The sequence below is a fragment of the Durio zibethinus genome, chromosome 20 (genome assembly GCF_047325235.1).
Source record: "Durio zibethinus cultivar Kanyao isolate XHJ-2024 chromosome 20, ASM4732523v1, whole genome shotgun sequence".
Classification (NCBI taxonomy): domain Eukaryota; kingdom Viridiplantae; phylum Streptophyta; class Magnoliopsida; order Malvales; family Malvaceae; genus Durio; species Durio zibethinus.
In genome coordinates, this window is record NC_143181.1 from 9,698,285 (window position 1) to 9,718,337 (window position 20,053).

A 20,053-nucleotide genomic window follows, 5' to 3' on the forward strand; every position below is an offset into this window, starting at 1 on the left:
GACATTTAAAAAAAGGTTTAAAAATTTTAGAAAGAAAATAAATTTACAGTCTGTGAAATCAAAATTGAGTTCGAGAGTCAATCGTGATAAAAGATTAGCATTCCTACAATGCTTTTAAAAACAATACCAATTAATTATATGTTATCCTTTAATTTTGGTTTAAATGGTCATATTTTGCTTAATGTTTAAAATTAATTCCTTTTTCCTTTTTTTTTTCTTTTTTCTTTTTTCTTTTCTTTATTTTTTTTAGAAACAAAAAAAAATTGAAATTTTTTAAAAAAATAATTTTTTTTTACTTTGGATTAATATGAAAACATCTTAAATATCGAAACACTTCTTTCACTCTTTTATGATTAGGTAGAGCTTAAAAATATTTCTAATTTAAGAGTTTTTAAATTGCTTAACAAAATCGAGATAACAATTCTTATAAATAATAATTACCAAAAGTTCTCCCATATTAGGCAAGATATTGATGATTGTATTTACTTGAGATATTATCTTATTTAAAACATTTTAATTTGAAAACTATTTTTTGAAAACAAATGCATAAGATGCATGAACATAATAAAATATGATGAATGTACGATAATATAATATGAAAGACAAAATATAAATGCATGAACATATAAAAATGCATGTGATGAAAAGATGAAATGAAATGCAAATGCATGATTAATTTAGGGTTTAAGGTTTGGTTTTAGGGTTTTGTTTGGTTTGAAGTCTAGGTTAGGGTTTAGGGTTAGGGTTTGGGTTTAAAGTTTAAGTTTAAGGTTAGGGTTTAGGATTTAAGGTTTAAGGTTAAGTTTTGGGGTTTGGGGTTAAGATTTAGGATTTAGGTTTAAGATTAGGGTTAAGGTTTAGGGTTTGATGGGAGATTTAGGGTTTCAACTTTTTTTTTGGTTTTATCAAAATGGACATGAATAAATGCAAATTACAAAAAATTTCATTAATGAATGTATATGCCAAATGCATAACCTTAAAAATAGTAATTGCAAACTAAGGTATTTTCTAACTTAATATCACAAATATGTAATACATGAAAATTCAAGATCAAATTGGATTAAACATAAAAAAAAAAACTTTAAACTTTTGAAATATTCCACCATTTTCCATCATTAAACCCAATCAAACAATTTTAAAAATCAACCAATGCACTTAACAAACTAGCATTTTTCCATTTAAAGAATTAACCTAACACATAGAAAACTTAATAAACACATCAAAATAATAATCAAACCTATGAAATCAAGCTGCAAATCATCACCAAAGGAAGAAAATGGTTGGGCAAAATAAGAAACCTACCATGGCCAAATCTTCATGGTTTTCCTTTAAGCAATATTTCATCTCACTTCATCCAAATAAGCATCAATCATATGAAAATCAATGGAACAATTTCATCAAACATGTAATGAACTAGTATAACTTTGAAAATGTTATGAACAAAAGTATTAGTCAAACAATAATAGATTTCATTCAAAACACTCATTAAAACAACATTTTTCATTAGAAATTTGATCTAACCACATGAAAACTTGGAAATTATAACTAAAACATCATCCATCAACCATGAATCAAGCAACAAATATTCATCAAACAAAGTACAAGATTCAACCAAAAAGAAAACCACAATGGCTGAACCTTCCATGAAGTTTCCTTAAGCATGCTTTCATTTTATTCAATCCAAACAACCATCATTTACTTACCCATTCATCATACAAAATATTTGAACTATAAAAACATTCATCCAACATGAAGTAAGCTAAAAAACTTAAAAGAAAGGATGGAAAACTTGAGCATGAATCAAACACAAACATATCTCATAAACCAATTATATTTTATACAAAAATCAAGCTAGCTAATCATTTACACATCACAAACAAGCTTGATGAGCAAATAAAAAATAAAAAAAAACCTACGAGAAGGTTCAACCAACAAGGAGGACACCATGGCTAAACTTTCAACGTGATTTTCTTAATGGTGGATTTTGTTATTTTTGTTTGGATTTCAACTTCAATCCAACTATTGATTAGATGGATAAAAATTGATTTAAATTTTGTGCAAGAAAAATAAACTAAAAACCTTCAAGAAAATCAAACAAGAAATGGATGAAACACAATAAAAATGCAATGAAAAATGAGATGGAGATCCTATAAATGCAAATGATGAATATTGAGATGGATACCTTCAGGCAAAGCACTAAAGTTTTTTTTTTATTTCTTTTTTTCCCTCACTTTTTTTTCCTACTCTATTTTTTCCTTCTTTCACAAGCTAATCTTCTCTTCCCCTTTCACGTAGAAAACACCTCTCTTTTGAATGAAGAGAAAGCCACTAAAATATCTTATAAATTTTGAATTATGGCCATAAGATAAAAAAAAATCATCCAAAAGCCAAGATTTTCCCCTTGTTTTTAATTCAAGTAGTAACTTTTAGTTATTGGATCAAGATTCCTCATGAGATCCAATGGTCTATATTGTTCACTATAGAAGTTGAATTTTAACAACCCTCAAACCAATCGAAAAGACCATTTTATCCTTAGTATTAATTTTTTGGTATATAGGTCATTTTCTTTGAAATCAATGTTCTCATGCTTATTTTTTAGATTTTAAAGCATCAAAGATCATGAAATATTATGAAATTAAAATCTAAAATTTTTTATGAAAATCAAACCTTGAAAAAGTCAAATTACGAAATTACCCATAAAGGGTATTTTAGTAATTCACATCTCTCGAGGTACTGCTGTGATTCTAAATGCACCAAAAATCACCAAATATTATAAAAATCATGATATGAAAAGTTTCACGAAAAACTAATCTAAAAAAAAATTAAATTATGAAATTACCCTTAAGGGGTGTTTTGGTAATTTCATGTCCCTAAGATATAATCAAAGTTTTCAAAATTCTAAAAATAATCAAATAATATCAAACCATGATTTGGAGCATTTCACAAATTCTAACCTTTGAAATGTCAAATTATAAAATACTCTTAAGAGGCGTTTTGGTTATTTCACACCTCTCAAGATGAGATCTAGGTTTTCGATGTATCAAAAATTATTAAAAAATCTAATTATGATATAAAAATTTTTATAAAAATTCAACTTTGAAAAAACCAAATTACAAAAATACCTTTAAGAGTGTTTCGATAATTTTACACTTCTCAAAGTACAATTAAATTTTCTAGTGCTTTAAAAATCACAAATTTCAATTTTAAACCACATTGATTTCAATTTGGTTGTGAATTTTAAGGTTGATCTAGGTTCTATCCATTTTGACCAAGTTTTGTCTAATTTTGCTTTGTTTGACTAATTTTGACTTTGTTGACAAAGTTTGATTAGATTTGATCAGAGTTGACTTTGAGGCATTTGAATCAAATTAGTCTAAATTTTAATTTTAGAGTCTTGTCAAAATTAGGGAGATGTTGGATTTGAACTGGGTTAGATTTTAATTACTTTATAAATGATTAAGATTTTATCCGGATAAAATTAGTTATCTATAACATGCAAAACATTAGAAAGAAATAAAGGTTTTATGAAGTGGTGATTTGTATAGAATAAATGTATTTATGTCCAAACCTAATCTATTTCCCACTAAGATTTCATTTGGTCTTTTATGGCCTAAGTAAATAGATAAACTATTAAAATCATTAGTAACATGATATGATGCTCTAGAATTCATCACCCAACTTTGTCTATTTATTGTTCTTATGGCTTAAACAAAGTTTGCAATAGGATCCTAAATAAATGAAAATTTTTAGTTCATGCAAACCTTTGTACTATGACCAAAATTTGCACATAATTGACAAGTAAGCCCGTTGTTACTAACATTGAAATTTTGCTAATTAATTTTTTTCTAGTTGAGTTGTAAGTGTTGCATGGACTATTAGGAACACTAATTCTGAAGCCGTGACTCCTTTGTTATTGAAAATCTTATCCTTTCCCTTTCTTGACTAGGTTGGCTATTATTATAAGTACAATTATCTACTTTTCTTGTTTAATGACTGCTTCAAAATCTGTCAACTTATCATGTAACTTTTCCAAAGATATTGTACTTTCTTTGGCTTGTTTTGTAGTTAAAATTTCTCTTAATTCTATGCTTAGTCAATTAAGAATAAAAATTATGAAATCATTTTTAGTCACTGGTTTTTGAGCTAAAGCTAGCTTATATACAATACTCTTCATAGCTTGCATATATTATGCAATAGATTTATTCCCTTGTGTTAACAAGTTTTCTTAAATGACATCACCATTGATTTGGTTTTGCTTGCAAATAAATTTGTAAGCTTTGTCATTACTTCATAAGATAACTTGAAGGTAACAATCGTAGGAATCATTATTTCAGTAACTAATGACAAAATAGCATGCAGGATCAATTTGTCGTATCTAATACATTTAATGTTTTGGATTTTGGGTTGTTTTATCTTGAGTGGTGATGGTTGAAACAGGACATGGATACTTTCCATTGACATATCCTATTAAATTAAGGTCATCAAAAAATTATCAAATTATAGTACCTAGAAAAAAAATTGATGCTGCTAAGTTTTAGTAGAAGTTGGGTTGTTAGATTGATTTGAATGACTTCAAATTTTGCAATGTTAGTAGCAGGAATGATAGTTGCTATTTGATCGAATGAACTATTAAGCCTAGAAGGCTCTGATACTATAAAAGAACAATGTGATACAAATGAAAGATTTAACTATATTTTCATATCTTTGTGATACATATATATACACTTATGTAGGTAGATAATTTTGTTCTTATCTCCTGTTAAGGTTTAATTTGATATATATAGCAACAAATAGATTAAATTACATTTTAGATAACTAAAGTTGCTAAGTCATTTATAGATAAGTTTTACAAGTCACTGAGTTAATCCTAAACTGATCTTTAAGCTATTGTTGCTATGGATAGCTCTTGGTATGGTGACCTAGCTAAGATTGATGCTATTAACCTCTTGAACTTGCTAACTTAGTTGACATAGCTAATGTTGTGCATTGGTGTGAACTTTCTATTATTTTTGGCATTGTTAAAATGTCTAACTACTAATTTTGTTTTTGTTAGAGTTGCATGGTATTAACAGAAAGAAGGTTATTGTAAGATAGGTTGGGTGGTTTGGCTTGTGGTGGATGGTGCAAGGTGGTTCAAGCTTGGGATGTTGGGTTGGTGATGGTTGATTATGGTATAAAGGTTTGGTGGGTTTGTCAATTATTGGTATGAAAAATTTGATGATTTAAAAAAAAAAAACATTTAAAATGGGTTTTTAATTGGCTACCAAATGGCAATCAATTGAGACTCTAATTAAAATTTAAAAATTAATTATAGTACAGATTGAAATTCACTCTTATGATTTTTTTGATTTAGCATTTATTTTATCAAAACAATAGTTTGCACAAACTAATATTAGATTGTTTTCATTTTATATAAGTTTTATTATGTTGCTTACTTTAGATGATATGCTTTTAAATTAATTGATTTTTTTTTGTAAAATTACTTTACTTTATAAACTAATTGATGTTTATCACGTTTTGATTTTTGAGTCATAAATTATTACAAGAGGTAAGAGATAAATTAGCTAAGATTATATATGTCTTGAAAGGTTATATTAACTAAATTCTAAATGAAACATTTTAATTAGAGTCTATTTGTACTTTTAAAACAAATAAAAAAGTAATATTGTCATTTATATCTACTTTATTTATTTAACTATAAATTGGAAGGGCAGTTTCTGCAAATATAATAAACAACACTAAAAAATCAATTATAATAATTTATATAATATTTTGTACAGAAAATTAATTTTAAGAGAAGTAAATTCCAACCTTTTAAAATCAAAGACATTATTAGATTATGTTTAAATATCATTATTAGATGAGATATAACCTAAAAATATACTATTTAAACTTTATTATAGTTACATATTAATCACTAAGTTAAAATCAAATATATTATTAAATTTTATTTAAATATCACTATTATATGAGATATGATTTTAAAATATGTTTTTTTTTTTTTTTAAATTTCATTGTAGCTACATATTGATCTATAATTTTTATTTTTCTCTTTATTTATTTCACATGAAAATTTTATTTTTTTTATAAAATTTATTAATTATATAACAATTGATTTATATATATATATATAATTACATACTCGCATCATGCTGACTTAAAATTACCCGGTGCAATGAAATCTACTCTCGGCTCTCAACTATATCATGGGATTCATTTGGGTAGCGTCACAACTATATAGTTGAAGGTTTTCAAGCACAATGCCTTTTTAATTTCCGATTGAAAGAGAAAGAGTGTAGTTGACTATTCTATTAAGGCAATCGATTATGTTAGTGTAAAATTAAAATAAAACACATTTTTTCAATTATGGTAATTGATTATTTTTAGTGGGATAGTCAATTACCATACTCAACCTTACTACCACTACTAAATTTACATCTAAACACATCTCTATTGATGATCATAATCTCAACACACACCATCACCCTTGCATTTAACAATTAAACAACCACCATTATTTTGGGGGAACTACAAAATGAACTAATGTATAAGAAATATTTACTTTTTTGTTACCATGACAATGAATAGTTACTAATATGGAAATGAATATTTTACTTGTTTGAAAGAGGAATATTGAATTCTTTTTTTACTTTTCAATTTGAAAAGAAAAAAAAGAATCACCAGTGGTTGGTTTGAGGCTCTTACAACTAAGTAAATGAAAATCGACATAGCCAAAAAAATAAAAATTGATAGATCAAAAAACAAACCTGAGATGTTCATGGACAAGATATGACAACCCAATATTGACGATAGTCGGAACTTCCATATACAAAGTTTATTGACAAGTCAGATTAGGCCATTGGAGGTTGGCATCAATTATGTCAATGATAGTTACCTTCATCAATCTTATGGCTAGCAATGTCTCCCTTATTCCCTTACTCCTCTCTATCTCTTTTTTGATGGTTTTTTTTGGGTAAATTTCATGGTTAGGCATCAAATTCTACTCACTTTCCCAATTAAAACACTAGACTTTAATTTTTTTCCATTTAAATCACTAAAGTTTGTTAAAATCCCAAATTTTGTCACTTAATAAAATTCATCCAAATAACTAAAAAAATGTGGCTGCCACTTAAACAGCCATATCAAATGCCACATAAGACATCACACCCATGTTTTCTCTTAGCCTAAACAAAATTTTTTTCCTCATTTTTGTTCATTCACTTCTTAGTAAATTACTAGCTGTAGCTTTTCTCTAGCAATTTGTATATTTTTAAGTTCCTTTAAATTGTTGTTGTTAGCGTTAGGTAGAGAGATTTCTTTTTTTGTCATTCAGATAAGTTTTTATATTGTGTTAGGATTATTAAAGGAATTTCCAAGTACAATGAATCATTAAATTCTTCATTGTTTAAACGAATTTTGAATGGTAACAAAAAAAACTAATTTCTAAATTTGTTTATCTCTTTTTCTCAGACTTTTCCCTTTTATTTTCTTTCAATTTTTTATTTTTAAAAAAGAAAAATGAAAGAACCTGCCACATACTTTTTGGATTATTGGTAACTTTGGTGTTAGACAATGTGAGTTTTTAAATAATCTATGTTAGATAATATGAGAAAATTCAAATAAATTTTCATGTTTGTTACGATTTTTACATGAGGTTTTGAAGTATAAAGAATCATTAGATTTTCCATTACTTAAACTAATTTCTAAACAATCTCTACCTGTCTTTTTTTATCAGACTTATCCATTTTTTTTCTTTAAACTAAAATTTGAAACCATCAATGGATGCTATAAAAATTGCTTATGATGTCTCTCACGTTGATCTTCGTTTCATGGTATATTTTTTTTAAATTCTCATCCATTTATTTCATTTATTTCAAATTTATTATCTTGATCGTAAAACTAAATTATTTCACATTTTTTTGTTTGTTGCGATTGTTTTTTTATGATAATGTTCGAAATATTGTGGTAAGAAAAAATTTAGGTCATTAAACTTGTCTGATAGTTTTTTATTGGTTAAGTTATGCAATTAGTCCTTATAGTTAAATGAAATTTGAATTTTAGTCTCTATAAAATAATTTGTAAAAAATTAAATCCTTATACTAGTTTAATTTAATAATGTTGATATAATTGATAACAGTGTTACTTGATCTCCATTAAATTAGCTGACGTGGTCATTGACCATGTTGGCACGATGTTGATTTTAATAATATAGCATTGACTTGTTGACGTAATAATTAAGATTGATGAAATTAGTTGTTAAATTATGCAAATAATCCTTATACTCATACGAAATTTGAAATTTAGTCTCTGTATTCACACAAAATTTGAAATTTAGTTCGTATACTCATACGAAATTTAAAATTTAATCTCTCAAGTATAAAAAATATTTTGAATTTTTTTAGTTTTTAAAAATATTAAATTTTAAAAAATTTTAGTTATTTTACTATATTGTTTTTATTATATATAATTAATTATTAATAATATCATATCAATAATAATAATATTATTATTATTATTATTATTATTTATATTAATCAAATGTAATATTAATAATTTAAATCAATATATGAAAGTTAATATTATTTTAAAGGTTAAATACATATTTGGCTGTTAAACTTTGTAATTTTGGTCAAATTAGTATATAAAATTTTTTTCTGTCATATTGGTATCTAATCATTCAAATTCATTATCACGTTAGTACTTGAGACTAACGCCATTAGACAATTTTACTAATGTAAAATGAACATATAATAAAATGCTGACACATGTCAAAAAAGTTCAGTTAGCGCCATATCATCAATCTCACGTTATGCCCACTTCATGTTTAAAAGAAAAATTAAAAAAAAAAACTTAAAAATATTCTAAAAACATTTTAAAAATTCTAAAAAATTTTTAAAAATTCTAAAATGATTTTTTACTACTTTTTATGAATTTTTAATTTTTTTTCAAACTTTTTAGATTTTTATTAAAATTTTAAGTTTCTTTAATTTTTATATTTTTTTTTACTTTCAAGAATATTTCAAAATTTAAAATTATTTAATTTTGCAAAAATTTTTAGATTTTTTCTTATTTTTAGTTTTTAAAGTTTTTGTGATTTTTTTAAACATTAAGAAATTTTAATTTTTAAAAATTTTAATTTTTTTGAATTTTTTTATTTTTTAAAAATTTTTAAAATTTTTAAAATTTTCCATATTATGATAATTTTATAATTTATAAAAATATTTCATATTTTTAAATTTTTATAAATTGTAAAATATTTTATAATTTTGAAAAATTTTGAAAAATTTTTAAAATTTTTTAGAATTTTTAGAAATTTTGAAAAATTTTAGAAAAGTTTTTAATTTTAATATATTTTGAAAATTTTTTGTGTTTTTTAGAATTTTTTAAAATTTTAAAAACTTTTTTAAGTTTTTTTGAATTTTTTATAATTTCGAAAATATTTTTAGATTTGGTAAAAAATTTTCTTAGAATTTTTTTTAATTTAAAATAAATTTTTAAAATTTTTTAGAAATTTTCTTTTAAAAATGATGTGGGCATGATGTAGCATTAATCATATGGGGCTAATTGGATTTTTTTGACACTTGTCAATATCTTATTGAATATTTATACTACGTCAATAAAGTTGACTAATGAAGTCAATTCGAAGTACTAACATGTGACAAATTTGAAAGTTCAGGTAATAATGTGACAAAAAAAATTTTATGTACTCATGTGGCAAATTACAAAATTCAAGAACCAAATATGTATTTAACCCATATTTATAGTGAACCAAATAAGTATAAATATGTCATATAAGAAAATTTATAATGAACCAAACTATTGAATAGAGTTGCATTTATAATGAATTCGAAACAAATCATGAATAAAATGATCATTCCACCTAACCAAACAAAATAAAAGATTCAAACCTAAATTGTTATGAAGGACGAACACTTATCCATTTAAAAGATGAATTTTGGATCTTAACAAAATAAAATGAGGAAATAATTTATTTGATAAATTGAAGCATTAATATCGTGTATCATAATGAGAACTTTCAATTGTTTAGGTCTTCATAAGAAAATTTTATTTGAATAATTATGTTAAATTAAATAATAAGATTAATTTTAAAACCAATACACATTAAGTACAATAAATTATTTTAATGTATTTAGAATCTTGAACTTATATTTGATTATAAAAAATATTTAAATATGGTTTAATTTAAAGGAATAAAAAATTATTTGATGAATAATTTTATCCTTATGAAATGTAATTATAATTCTAATTCATTAGATAAATTAATAAAAAATAATAGTTTTATTAAAATTAGATAGTGACAAATTAATAAAAATAATAGTTTTATTAAAATAGTACTTCACATGGATGACAAAAAATTATAACAAATTTACTGACAATATATGATAATTGTGACTAAATATTGTGATAACTTTTTCAATATTATGATAAAATATTATAAGAGAATATTGTAACAATTTTTAAAATTTAATGTTTTAAAAAACTAGCAAATTTCTAAAAATTTGAAATATTTTTGGTATTAGAGGGTCTCAATTTTAAATTTCATGCAAGTATAGGGATTAAATTTTAAATTTTATGCAAGTATAAGGATTAAATTTTAAATTTTAATATGAGTATATGAATCATTTACATAATTTAACAATTAATTTTATCAATCCTAATTATCACATTAATAAGTCAATGTTACATCATTAAAATTAATGCCATGTAGCATGATCAATGATAATGTCAACTAATTTAATAGAAATCAAGTAACACTATTATCAATTGGACTAACACTATTAAATTAAATTAATGTAATGATCTAATTTATGCAAATTAGTGTATAAGGACTATAGGTTAAATTTTATATAAGTATAGGGACTAATTGCAAATTCAACCTTATTTATTTGAAATTAGTATAAATAAAAATGTTATAATTGAATGAAAATTGATTTGAAATTTTTAAAAAAATTAATATAAATAATTTTGGGTTTAGAAGTTTGGAAGACTATTAAGGTAAAAGAAACAGATTATCAATAGAAGTTGTCAATAATTTAACATATATAAAAAGATACAATTGGCTAAGGTTTGAGAGTGAAAAGGGAGGGGAATGAGAGAGGAAGAAAATAAAAAATACAATGGATGTTGATTTGGTAGCTTACATGGCAGTCATATTATTTTTTATTAGTTTTTTTGAATGAAATTAATTAAGTGATAGGATTTGAGATATTTAATAAAATTTAATGACTTGAATGGAATAAATTGGAGTTTAATTAATTATTTGAAAAAGTGGTCAAATTTAACGGTGAAATTTACTAGTTTTTTTTAATTTAATAAAAAATTAAAATAAAATCTTAAAAATAAGAGTAAAATAGCACTCAAAATCTCAAACTTATTGTTGTTAAAATTTTATTTCTTTTTCAATAGAAGATTTTTATTATGGCAGCTGACTAACATAAAATTTCTGGCGTGAAGGACCATTTTGAAATTTCCCCATTATTTCCAATGATCCAATGTCACAGAATATTTTTAATTATACAATATCATAGCACATGCAATGTATCCCAATTATAGCAACCATTATATGATTCAGATCCCGTCAATGATAATATTCCCACTAACTCATTCATTGCTTTCCGCTACAACGGGTAACCTCATTTCCAGTTGCGTTTCTTCAAAGCGGAAACGGGCCATGGACGCCGCCGCTAATCCCGGCTCTTTCTCCTCCGCTTCCAACCCTCATCGTCCCAACCCTTTGGTCTTCTCAGCCGATTATCCGCCCAGAATCTCCCTCACTCCCGATCAATTCAACCGCTGTTCTCAGGCTCTCAAATATTTTTCTGAGAAGCTCCAAATGCCCCATGAAATCAACCGAGAGTTCTCTCACTTGCAGGTACCTCATTACTGATATTTATTTGTTTTGTGCATGTGAAATTTGTTTTTCGGACATGGGTTTTTAATTTGTGTATTACTATTTGTAGGCAAATAGGATTAGACCTTCGGAGATGACGAGGAGCTGTACAGTGGGTCTTAACAGTGTCAATTTGGACAAGAATCGATACTCTGATGTCGTACCATGTACTTAAAAAAGTTTATTTTTTTTTTCTTTTGAAATAAATTGCCTTAGTCGATTAGTTTGTAGTAATGATTAAGATTTCTTTGTTTAGTTAAAGTGAATTTAACTGAGTAGACTTTCTTTTAATGGTTTCAGTTGACAATAATAGGGTAGTTCTTAATTCATGTAAAGACTACAGACCAGCTGCAAAGGGTTATATCAATGCGAGCTTCATCACGGTAGATTTCTATGTTCTTAGTGTTTTAGTTTAAAGGAATTTATATACGGTATTTGGAAGTTTGGAACTATTTTCCTCCAATTGACCTCTTTAGGATTGTGATGTTCTTGAATGTAGACTTCTTCCTTGGAAGACATTTCGCAGTTTATAGCCACGCAAGGTCCATTGCAACACACCTATGAGGATTTCTGGGAGATGGTGATCCAGTGCCATTGCCCTGTGATTGTGATGCTTACTCGTTTGGTTGACAATTATAAGGTACTTAATTGTGTAGGGGTTGAGATGAAGCTTTTTGTACCTTGAAAGTGGTTGAGTTTGCCAAGTACTGTGATCTATTGGTAGAGTGCTGGACTCTTAGTTCCAGTGACTAAAGCTCAAATCCTGACAACCTCGAATACCAAAAAAAAGTGGTTGAGTTTGACTATATGCTGTTTCTATGTCCAAAATATGCATGGTTGGCAACTATGCATGTTTTGTTAAATCAGAAGGTTTCGTCATTCAAAGTTTAGTTGGCTTGTATGAGTAGTTAGTGTTAGGTGCTTTCTTTGCATTTGTGCAATTAAGCACTTAAAACTATTTTCTTCCCAAATATGATCTAGATGATTTTTGTTGTGTTACCACCATTTTCTCTAGAGGTGAGCACTTAATCTTCCATTCTTTCATAAACATCTCAATCGTGTATGCTTATCTTTCTGTCAAAATGCAAAATGCAAAATGCAAAATGCAAAATGAAAAATGCTATTGATTAATATCATATGAAAAGATCATATGGACTTTCTTTTCTTTTGGGAGTATAATTTCTGGTTGTAGTGTGATTTAAATAAGAGATATAGTAATTATGAGGCAACTTTGTCTTTATCACTCATGATACTGGTTTTCATTCCTTAAGTTTCATTCTTGTGGACTTTTCAGCAAACCTTAAGAATTTACCTTCTAAAATTATTATCTGAACTAGTTGGTTTTGATGTTGGTACTTTCATTGATGATAGAGAGTTTCGTGTCATATCATTTTTGTTTTCACTTTGGTTGAGTTTCATTTTGTTTTTTTTGGTTCATTCTTATTTAGAATTTATGTGCAGATAGTAAAATGTGGAGATTATTTTCAAGCAGAAGATGGTCCCAGACAGTTTGGCAATATCTGTATTGGTACTAAATGGATACAAGCGACAAAAACCTCATTACTGCTACGCAACTTGGAAGTAAATTATAAGGAGGTATAACTTTTGTTTTTCTTTAAACGAACTTGCTAAATAAACGCTAATTATGGTTTGTTATTAATATTGTGCTGCAAAGGCAAAAGGGCCAGAGTTTAATTCGCAAGATAAAAAGAAAGACTATCTACCTAATAACACCCTATTTATTTATATATATATTTCTTTGTAGTGTATTTGCTAGACGATTACGGAATGCATATTAGTTTCTATAGGAGTTAGTCGGATTGGTGTTACTTTTCCTTTGGAGGCATTAATTTGATAATTTCCAAAATTATCATGGAGCTTTAGCCCATATCAATAACTTGTTATTTGTAACCTTTTCTCTAGTAACCTTAGAACAGATTCTGGTGACTTATTGGTGGGTTATATTTTTTTTAATTTGTTAATGTGGGAGGTTTTGGAATACTGAAATAAAATTTAAATTCATTCTTGTTTGCCAAGTTAGAGTATTATGGTATGAATGTTTACTCTGGAAAAAATGGGCAAGCTGCTCCTTTTATTGCAAAATATTCCATGGAGACTAAGGCTAATACCATAAGAGAACTCTTCTCTTACTTTAATCCCCCAAAAACTTCATTCTCCTAAGGTAAACTAATTTCCTGGATCCCATGGAGTATTTGTTTCAGACTTAATGCAGATCAGATCAGACATGTATCTAAGTTGGTATCAACCATGGCTACTAAGAGTTGAATACAGTACTTTCAAGTTATCCCTTTCAGTTGAAGGATAGAGAGCTGAGAGCACCGTATTGAAGTTAGAAACACTTTAAATATATATATATATATATATATATTTTTTATGATGAGGAAAAATTGCTTAAAGCCAATGTCTAAGGTTTTGGGCTACTAGGATCAGTGCTTGGTTTTTTTCTGAGGTAATGAAGAGTTTTGATTGCTGAAATTGAGAATGATTTCTCAACAGCTTCAAGAAGGATTTGGGGGTTACAGGAAAATTCTTTTATCAAGTGGAACAAAGATTTTGGATCATGTTGAAGAAGGATGTTAGTCTAGCAAAACTTTTCATTGCATGCAGAATAAAGTTTGAATATGACCCAGGTAGAGACTTGAGAATTAGGTGGTAACTATTGCTAAAGGATTTGGAGATGCTGGCAGAAATGTGCAACTCTATTACAAGTTTTAGCTGCTAAAGACATAAATTTTATTGGTGACAATCAGAAAAAGGCAGTGGAATTTGGAAGGAAGAACTGGTGGAGTAAATATGATGTTAGCTAGTGATACAGCATCTCTAATATGGTTGATGGTGATGTTAAGTCTTAGACAATGGTGTAATGTGGTAAGTTAATGCAAGTTTCATGAATCAGGTAATTTTGTTTTTTGTGTTCGTGTATGCCCACTTTACCCTTTACATGGGAAGTGTTGGACCTCAAAGATAGCAAGCCAGTTATCTTAATTTGAAATTAGAAAAGGAAAAATGAAAGCAAAGATGTTGACCAGTAAATAAAATATGTCTATAACTAGACAAACGCCTTTAACAATCAAAGACCTTTATTGGAGGTAAGTTAACCCTGCATTTGATCCTCATACTTAACAGGCATTCTGGTTTCGTGTTTAGGTGCAGGAACTTATACGAAAGTTGGAATAAGGGCAGGTAGAGCATATTATAGCTGATAATCTGTTGAATTTACTTAGTTTCACATTTTAGCGGACATGTCAGGGTACAAATAGGTTGCATAGCTTATCATGTTAGTTATTTATCTCCTTGTTGAGGCTAGCAATCCCTCTTGCCTCATTTTCTTTTTCTAAAATTTTGGCATTGAAGCCATCAGGCAGGTTAGTTACTGAAGCAATCATTAGATTCCTAGGAAAGAATGCAGCTTGGTTGTATGGACCAGTTGAAGTAAATGTCGACTACTCCTTAAGTATCTAAGTTCTTCTTGCTTTAAAGAAATCACTAGGCATGAGACAAATAAAATTGCCTTTTTCGTGTTAGGTGAAGTATATTTGCTGAGGAGTTTGGCTGGCTCAAGTTGAGTGTGCTATAGGTGATCTTACATTATAGTTCTTGTAGACATTGTTGTGAACTGCAAATTCACAGTAATGTGACGTTAATTAGCCATCCTTTTTTAAAACAGTTAAGAAAATATTGGCCTGGAAGATTTTGCATCCTCCTCTCCCCTGCAGGGTAAAAAAGAAAAACAAAAAAATGTATTCCATGGTAAAGGTAAAATGTCTTCTCTATTTATCAACCATTTGAAAAACAAAATACTTCTTTGTTATCATCTAAAGAACTGTTTTGCCTGATTCCTCTGTTTCCATTTTGCAGTCAGAGGACCCACCAGTATCAGTTTTGCACATTCAATATCCTGAATGGCCTGACCATGGAGTTCCCACCAACACACTTGCTGTCCGTGAAATCTTGAAAAGAGTATTACAAGTACCAGCAAATCTTGGCCCAATAGTGGTGCACTGCAGGTTCAACTTATTTTTATTACTTTACAATTTAATTCAAGGATGTTCAATTCTATCACATATAAGCCTGAGACAATTTCTCTCTGTTTCAGTGCAGGTATTGGGAGAACTGGAACATTCTGTGCAATTCATAACACAATCCAGCGAATCCTGATTGGAGACATGTCTGCTTTAGACCTTGCTACTACCGTATCTACATTTAGGTCTCAGCGTATTGGAATGGTTCAAACCATGGTATTACTTCTGATTTATTTACACTTTCAACCTGCTAAGCTATTAGGATACTTCAAGTTCCTGAAAGCATCAGGAGCTGTATGAAAATCAAAGTCAGTAGTAATGCTGGGTAGGCACTGAAATTTTGTTCGAAACTTTGCAGTCATCAGACCAAAAGAGAGTACTATGGAACAAATAGACATGGGATTTTTTACACATCATGACACAATATAGGCTTATTGGTTAGAAATGCTTTAAGCAATTATTCAAATATATCTTTGTGTTTCCTGTTAATATTCCTTTCTTGTAGTATTTCATGGAACAATTATCTTTGGTGAGCAAAGATGGTAACCATCAAGAAAGTAATTCGATTGTTGTTCAGTTACTGAATGTATTATATCAAAGTTATGTTGCTCATTGCCTTTAGCTCACATGGTAAAGGATGGAACTAGGATTGCTCTTTGGTCCAATTCTTAATAGTGGATATTAGTATTATAGAAAGAATAAATCTTGCTCTTCTCTTCTATTCCAATTCATTAGAATCAAAACAAGAAAAAAGAGACTCTGTTCTAATAAGTGGCTTAGACATGCCTGATTACATTTTCTTTTTCCCCTGCACATCCTCGTTTTTCAACATATAAGGTTTTGACTTACTCTTTTGTCTGCTTATGATTCAATAGGATCAATATTTTTTCTGCCACAAAGCAATTGTTGATGAATTGAAAGACCTCATCTCGGAGTTCCATGGTGAATACAGTTCAAAATGGTATGCTGATCAAGTCCGTTTAATTTCCTGAATTGTTACAGAATTGTTTCTTACGTGAGAATGTTGTAAGTCTCAGTTTTTAACTACAAAAATTAGCCTGTTTTATGAAATGTTCTGCATTTATTTTTTTGGATGTATTTCCTAATACAATGTCTGCTTGTTTTTCTTTCATTGGCAGCTAGATTTCTCCCAACTAAAGCTGATTTTGCAAAGGTACTAGAAGAGCCATTTGCTTGTTTCTCTGAAGTTGGAGAAATGCATGTTTAATTATGCTTCTGGAATATCCATGTGCTTGTAAAACTTCCTCGAATTGCATGGCATCCTGGAAATAAAGAACATTGCTAATCAATTGATTCAGTTGACCTTATTTTCAAGATTGCAGGAGTTACTTGCAAAATTTAGGAATATGAACAAAAATAAACTGTTTTACCCAACCTCGTATCTGTTCCTCACCCGGGTAATGTGGAAAGACTTTTCTGTATCTGAACTATCAAAAAAATTGTACTTACATGAGATTTATGTAGTTTTGGCAATCAGTTTCCTAATTGCAGACTATTTGTTGATCAAGTATTTCTAGATTAATGGTATTTCTCTATGTTCAAGTCATTGTTTTTTTATCAAACTATTATCTTTTCTTCTGCACAAGCACAGAATTATGTTAATGTGATTAGTTGTCGACTAGAATTTTAGAATGGTCAACAATGGCTGAGAAACTGAAATAGTCTTGTTGTTTTGATACAATAGGAAATATTTTGTAGGTCTGTCATGTTTGTACTCAGCTGTAATGGTTGAATTTCAGACTTTGGTTTCAGAACTGAAGTCCGACAGATGGGGGCATCAATTGGGTTAGGATCCAATCCCTGCCATATAGCTGAGAACTCCAATTTGAAAACATGAGACTTCAGTATTCAAATTCTAATAACATGGTGGTAGTTTAGAAAAATAAAAGTTATTTAAAATAATTTTGGTGAACTAAGTACTTTTGATATTGGTAATAAACTACTCTAGCTAACTTATATAAATTATGAAAAAAGTCAGATTTGTTCAAGTGAATAATTGACTTTATTAATCAAGAATAATAATTAATGTTTAATCTTAGTTGAAAATTTTCATTTATTTGTCAAAGGTTATCTTATCCATAAAAAAGAGCATATCAATTACAATTTTTTTTTTATCATAATCTTAAAATCATTTAATCATAATAAAAAATTATATAAAGATTTATCATTTATAAATGCGAAATTCACGTAAAATTTTAACAAATCTTACACAATTATAAATTATAATTGGTTAATAATAGTGAAATGCTTTCGCAAAAGTATGTGTTTTTATAAAGTACACAATAAACTTTTCCATAAAACCATTATCACTATTCTACTTAAGTTATCTCATGATGAAATTTTCTCTAAAGCCACTTTCATTATTCTACTTGAAATGTTGAAGTGTTAGGAGTTGGGAAGTTTATTATATCCTGGAAACATACTAAATAATACTCAAAGCCATCTTGCATTTTTAACTTTATTTTTTTTTGATCATCTAAATTTTCTAACATAAACATAACAAAACTAGGATTTAGCTCAACAACAAAACCAAAGTTCTCTCTTTCACGTCGCAACGAACATTGAAAGACAAGAAAATAAAATGCAGCAATTCCAGAGCCTAGCACAGAAACTGTACCAAGAAAATTTCAAAATCAAACTCCAATCATTTATCAAAGAGAATACTCATAACACTTCTAAATACCGGTCCCCTCTTACTGCTAAGAACCTCTTTCACATCCTTCTCATCAGGCACAAATCCCTTCTCCTTCATCTGCCCCAAAAATTCCTTGGCCTCATCCACCTTATCCATCCTCGCAAATGCCTCGAAAACCACCGTGTAAGTACCTGCATTAGGCCTCATCCCTTTCCCTATCATCTCCATCAGATACTTCTTTGCATCACCAAGATGTTTAGCATCAGCAGTAGCAAGGCCTTTAATGAGAACAGTGTAAGTGTAAGCATTGGGTGCAACCCCAGATGCCAACATCCGCATAAAACTTTTGAGAGCTTCTTTACACTGACCCGCATTGGCATAAGCTTCAATAACAGCTGTATGAGCAACCACGTCTGGCATTTGACCCTTGTCTTTAAACTGAGAAAAAAGCTCCAGCGCTTCATGGGTTAGCCCATCTTTTGACAATGCATCAAACATCTTGACGGCGTTGTTGATTAGGCCATCGCCTCGCATGTTGTGGAACACTTGTTGCAGGTTTTTGGGGTCTTGGGGTTCTTCAATAACTGGTTTTTTGTTAAAGGGATCATGAGGAGGAGGGAGTTTAGATTTGTCCAATTCTTGTTTGGAAACTTGTTCTTCTTCTTCATCTTCAGAGTCTGAGTCTGAGAGGGAAAAATTGACCTTGGTGTTGATTTTTTGGGTATGGTTTGGGGGATGGGAAGAGGAGGAGAATTGTGATGATAATGTTGCAAATCTATTATGGGTTGTTGTAGGTATACCAGCTGAAGATGAGGCAAGGAAGATTGGAAGTGAGAAATTGGTTTTTCGAATGAAGAAAGACAAAGAAGAAGGATATTTAAACGACAAAAGGAAGCGAGAAATTCTTGCATTAGCCATGGCCATGGATGACACAGTTTGCAGGACTAATCAAAGTAGCGGAAAGTTCCAGAACTGGAAGAAGCGGAAAGTAAGTTCAGAGGCTTCAGGCCAAGTTTTCTAGAATTTGATTATTATTTGAATCACGCTAATCTTTATGTTAATTACAACTTATAGACCCTCAAAACAACTGTGGTAAAAAATAATTTGTTGGCCTTTATAGTTTAAATGTGATAATAAATAATATTTTCATTAGTGTTTTTGTTAATTTAAAATAATTTTTCTGTTGCTGAGATATTATCAAATAAAAATGAAAAAAATAAAAATGAAGAAAGAAATACTAAAAGGGAAAAGTGCGCTTATCAATTTTAGATAAAATAATAAAAATTTTAATTATTTTTAAAGTAGTAAAAATAATTATTTTCCTTTATTTTCAGGAGTACTTGCTGCCCACATCTCAGTATCAAAGATATAAAATTAGAATTCTCAAAAAAAAAAAAAAAAAAATGAAGGAATTGGTGATTCCAGTCTGGAGGAACACTAATA

General features: G+C 28.4%; 2 protein-coding genes across 4 annotated transcripts; one reads left to right on the forward strand and one right to left on the reverse strand.

The window, feature by feature from the left end:
- The first annotated feature begins 11,557 nt into the window (after positions 1-11,557).
- PTP1 (protein tyrosine phosphatase 1) lies at positions 11,558-19,713 on the forward strand. Of its 3 annotated transcripts, none has more exons than XR_016330823.1 (10): positions 11,558-11,893; positions 11,982-12,078; positions 12,212-12,294; positions 12,411-12,551; positions 13,373-13,507; positions 15,791-15,939; positions 16,029-16,170; positions 16,830-16,980; positions 17,094-17,128; positions 19,405-19,713. XR_016330823.1 is itself a non-coding variant. In XM_089749629.1 (10 exons), exons 1-9 carry the CDS (start codon positions 11,585-11,587, stop codon positions 17,095-17,097), a joined length of 1,146 nt encoding a protein of 381 aa, XP_089605755.1. In that variant the 5' UTR covers positions 11,559-11,584; the 3' UTR covers positions 17,098-17,128; positions 19,405-19,713. The 3 variants fall into 3 exon arrangements, 2 of the variants coding, with proteins under 2 accessions (XP_022773498.2, XP_089605755.1); XM_089749629.1 differs by having other exon boundaries at positions 11,559-11,893; positions 16,830-16,915; XM_022917763.2 differs by lacking the exon at positions 19,405-19,713 and having other exon boundaries at positions 17,094-17,521.
- On the reverse strand, positions 18,425-19,534 carry LOC111315764 (uncharacterized). Its single transcript, XM_022917764.2, has one exon. It carries the CDS (start codon positions 19,532-19,534, stop codon positions 18,620-18,622), a length of 915 nt encoding a protein of 304 aa, XP_022773499.2. The 3' UTR covers positions 18,425-18,619.
- Positions 19,714-20,053: the final 340 nt, after the last annotated feature.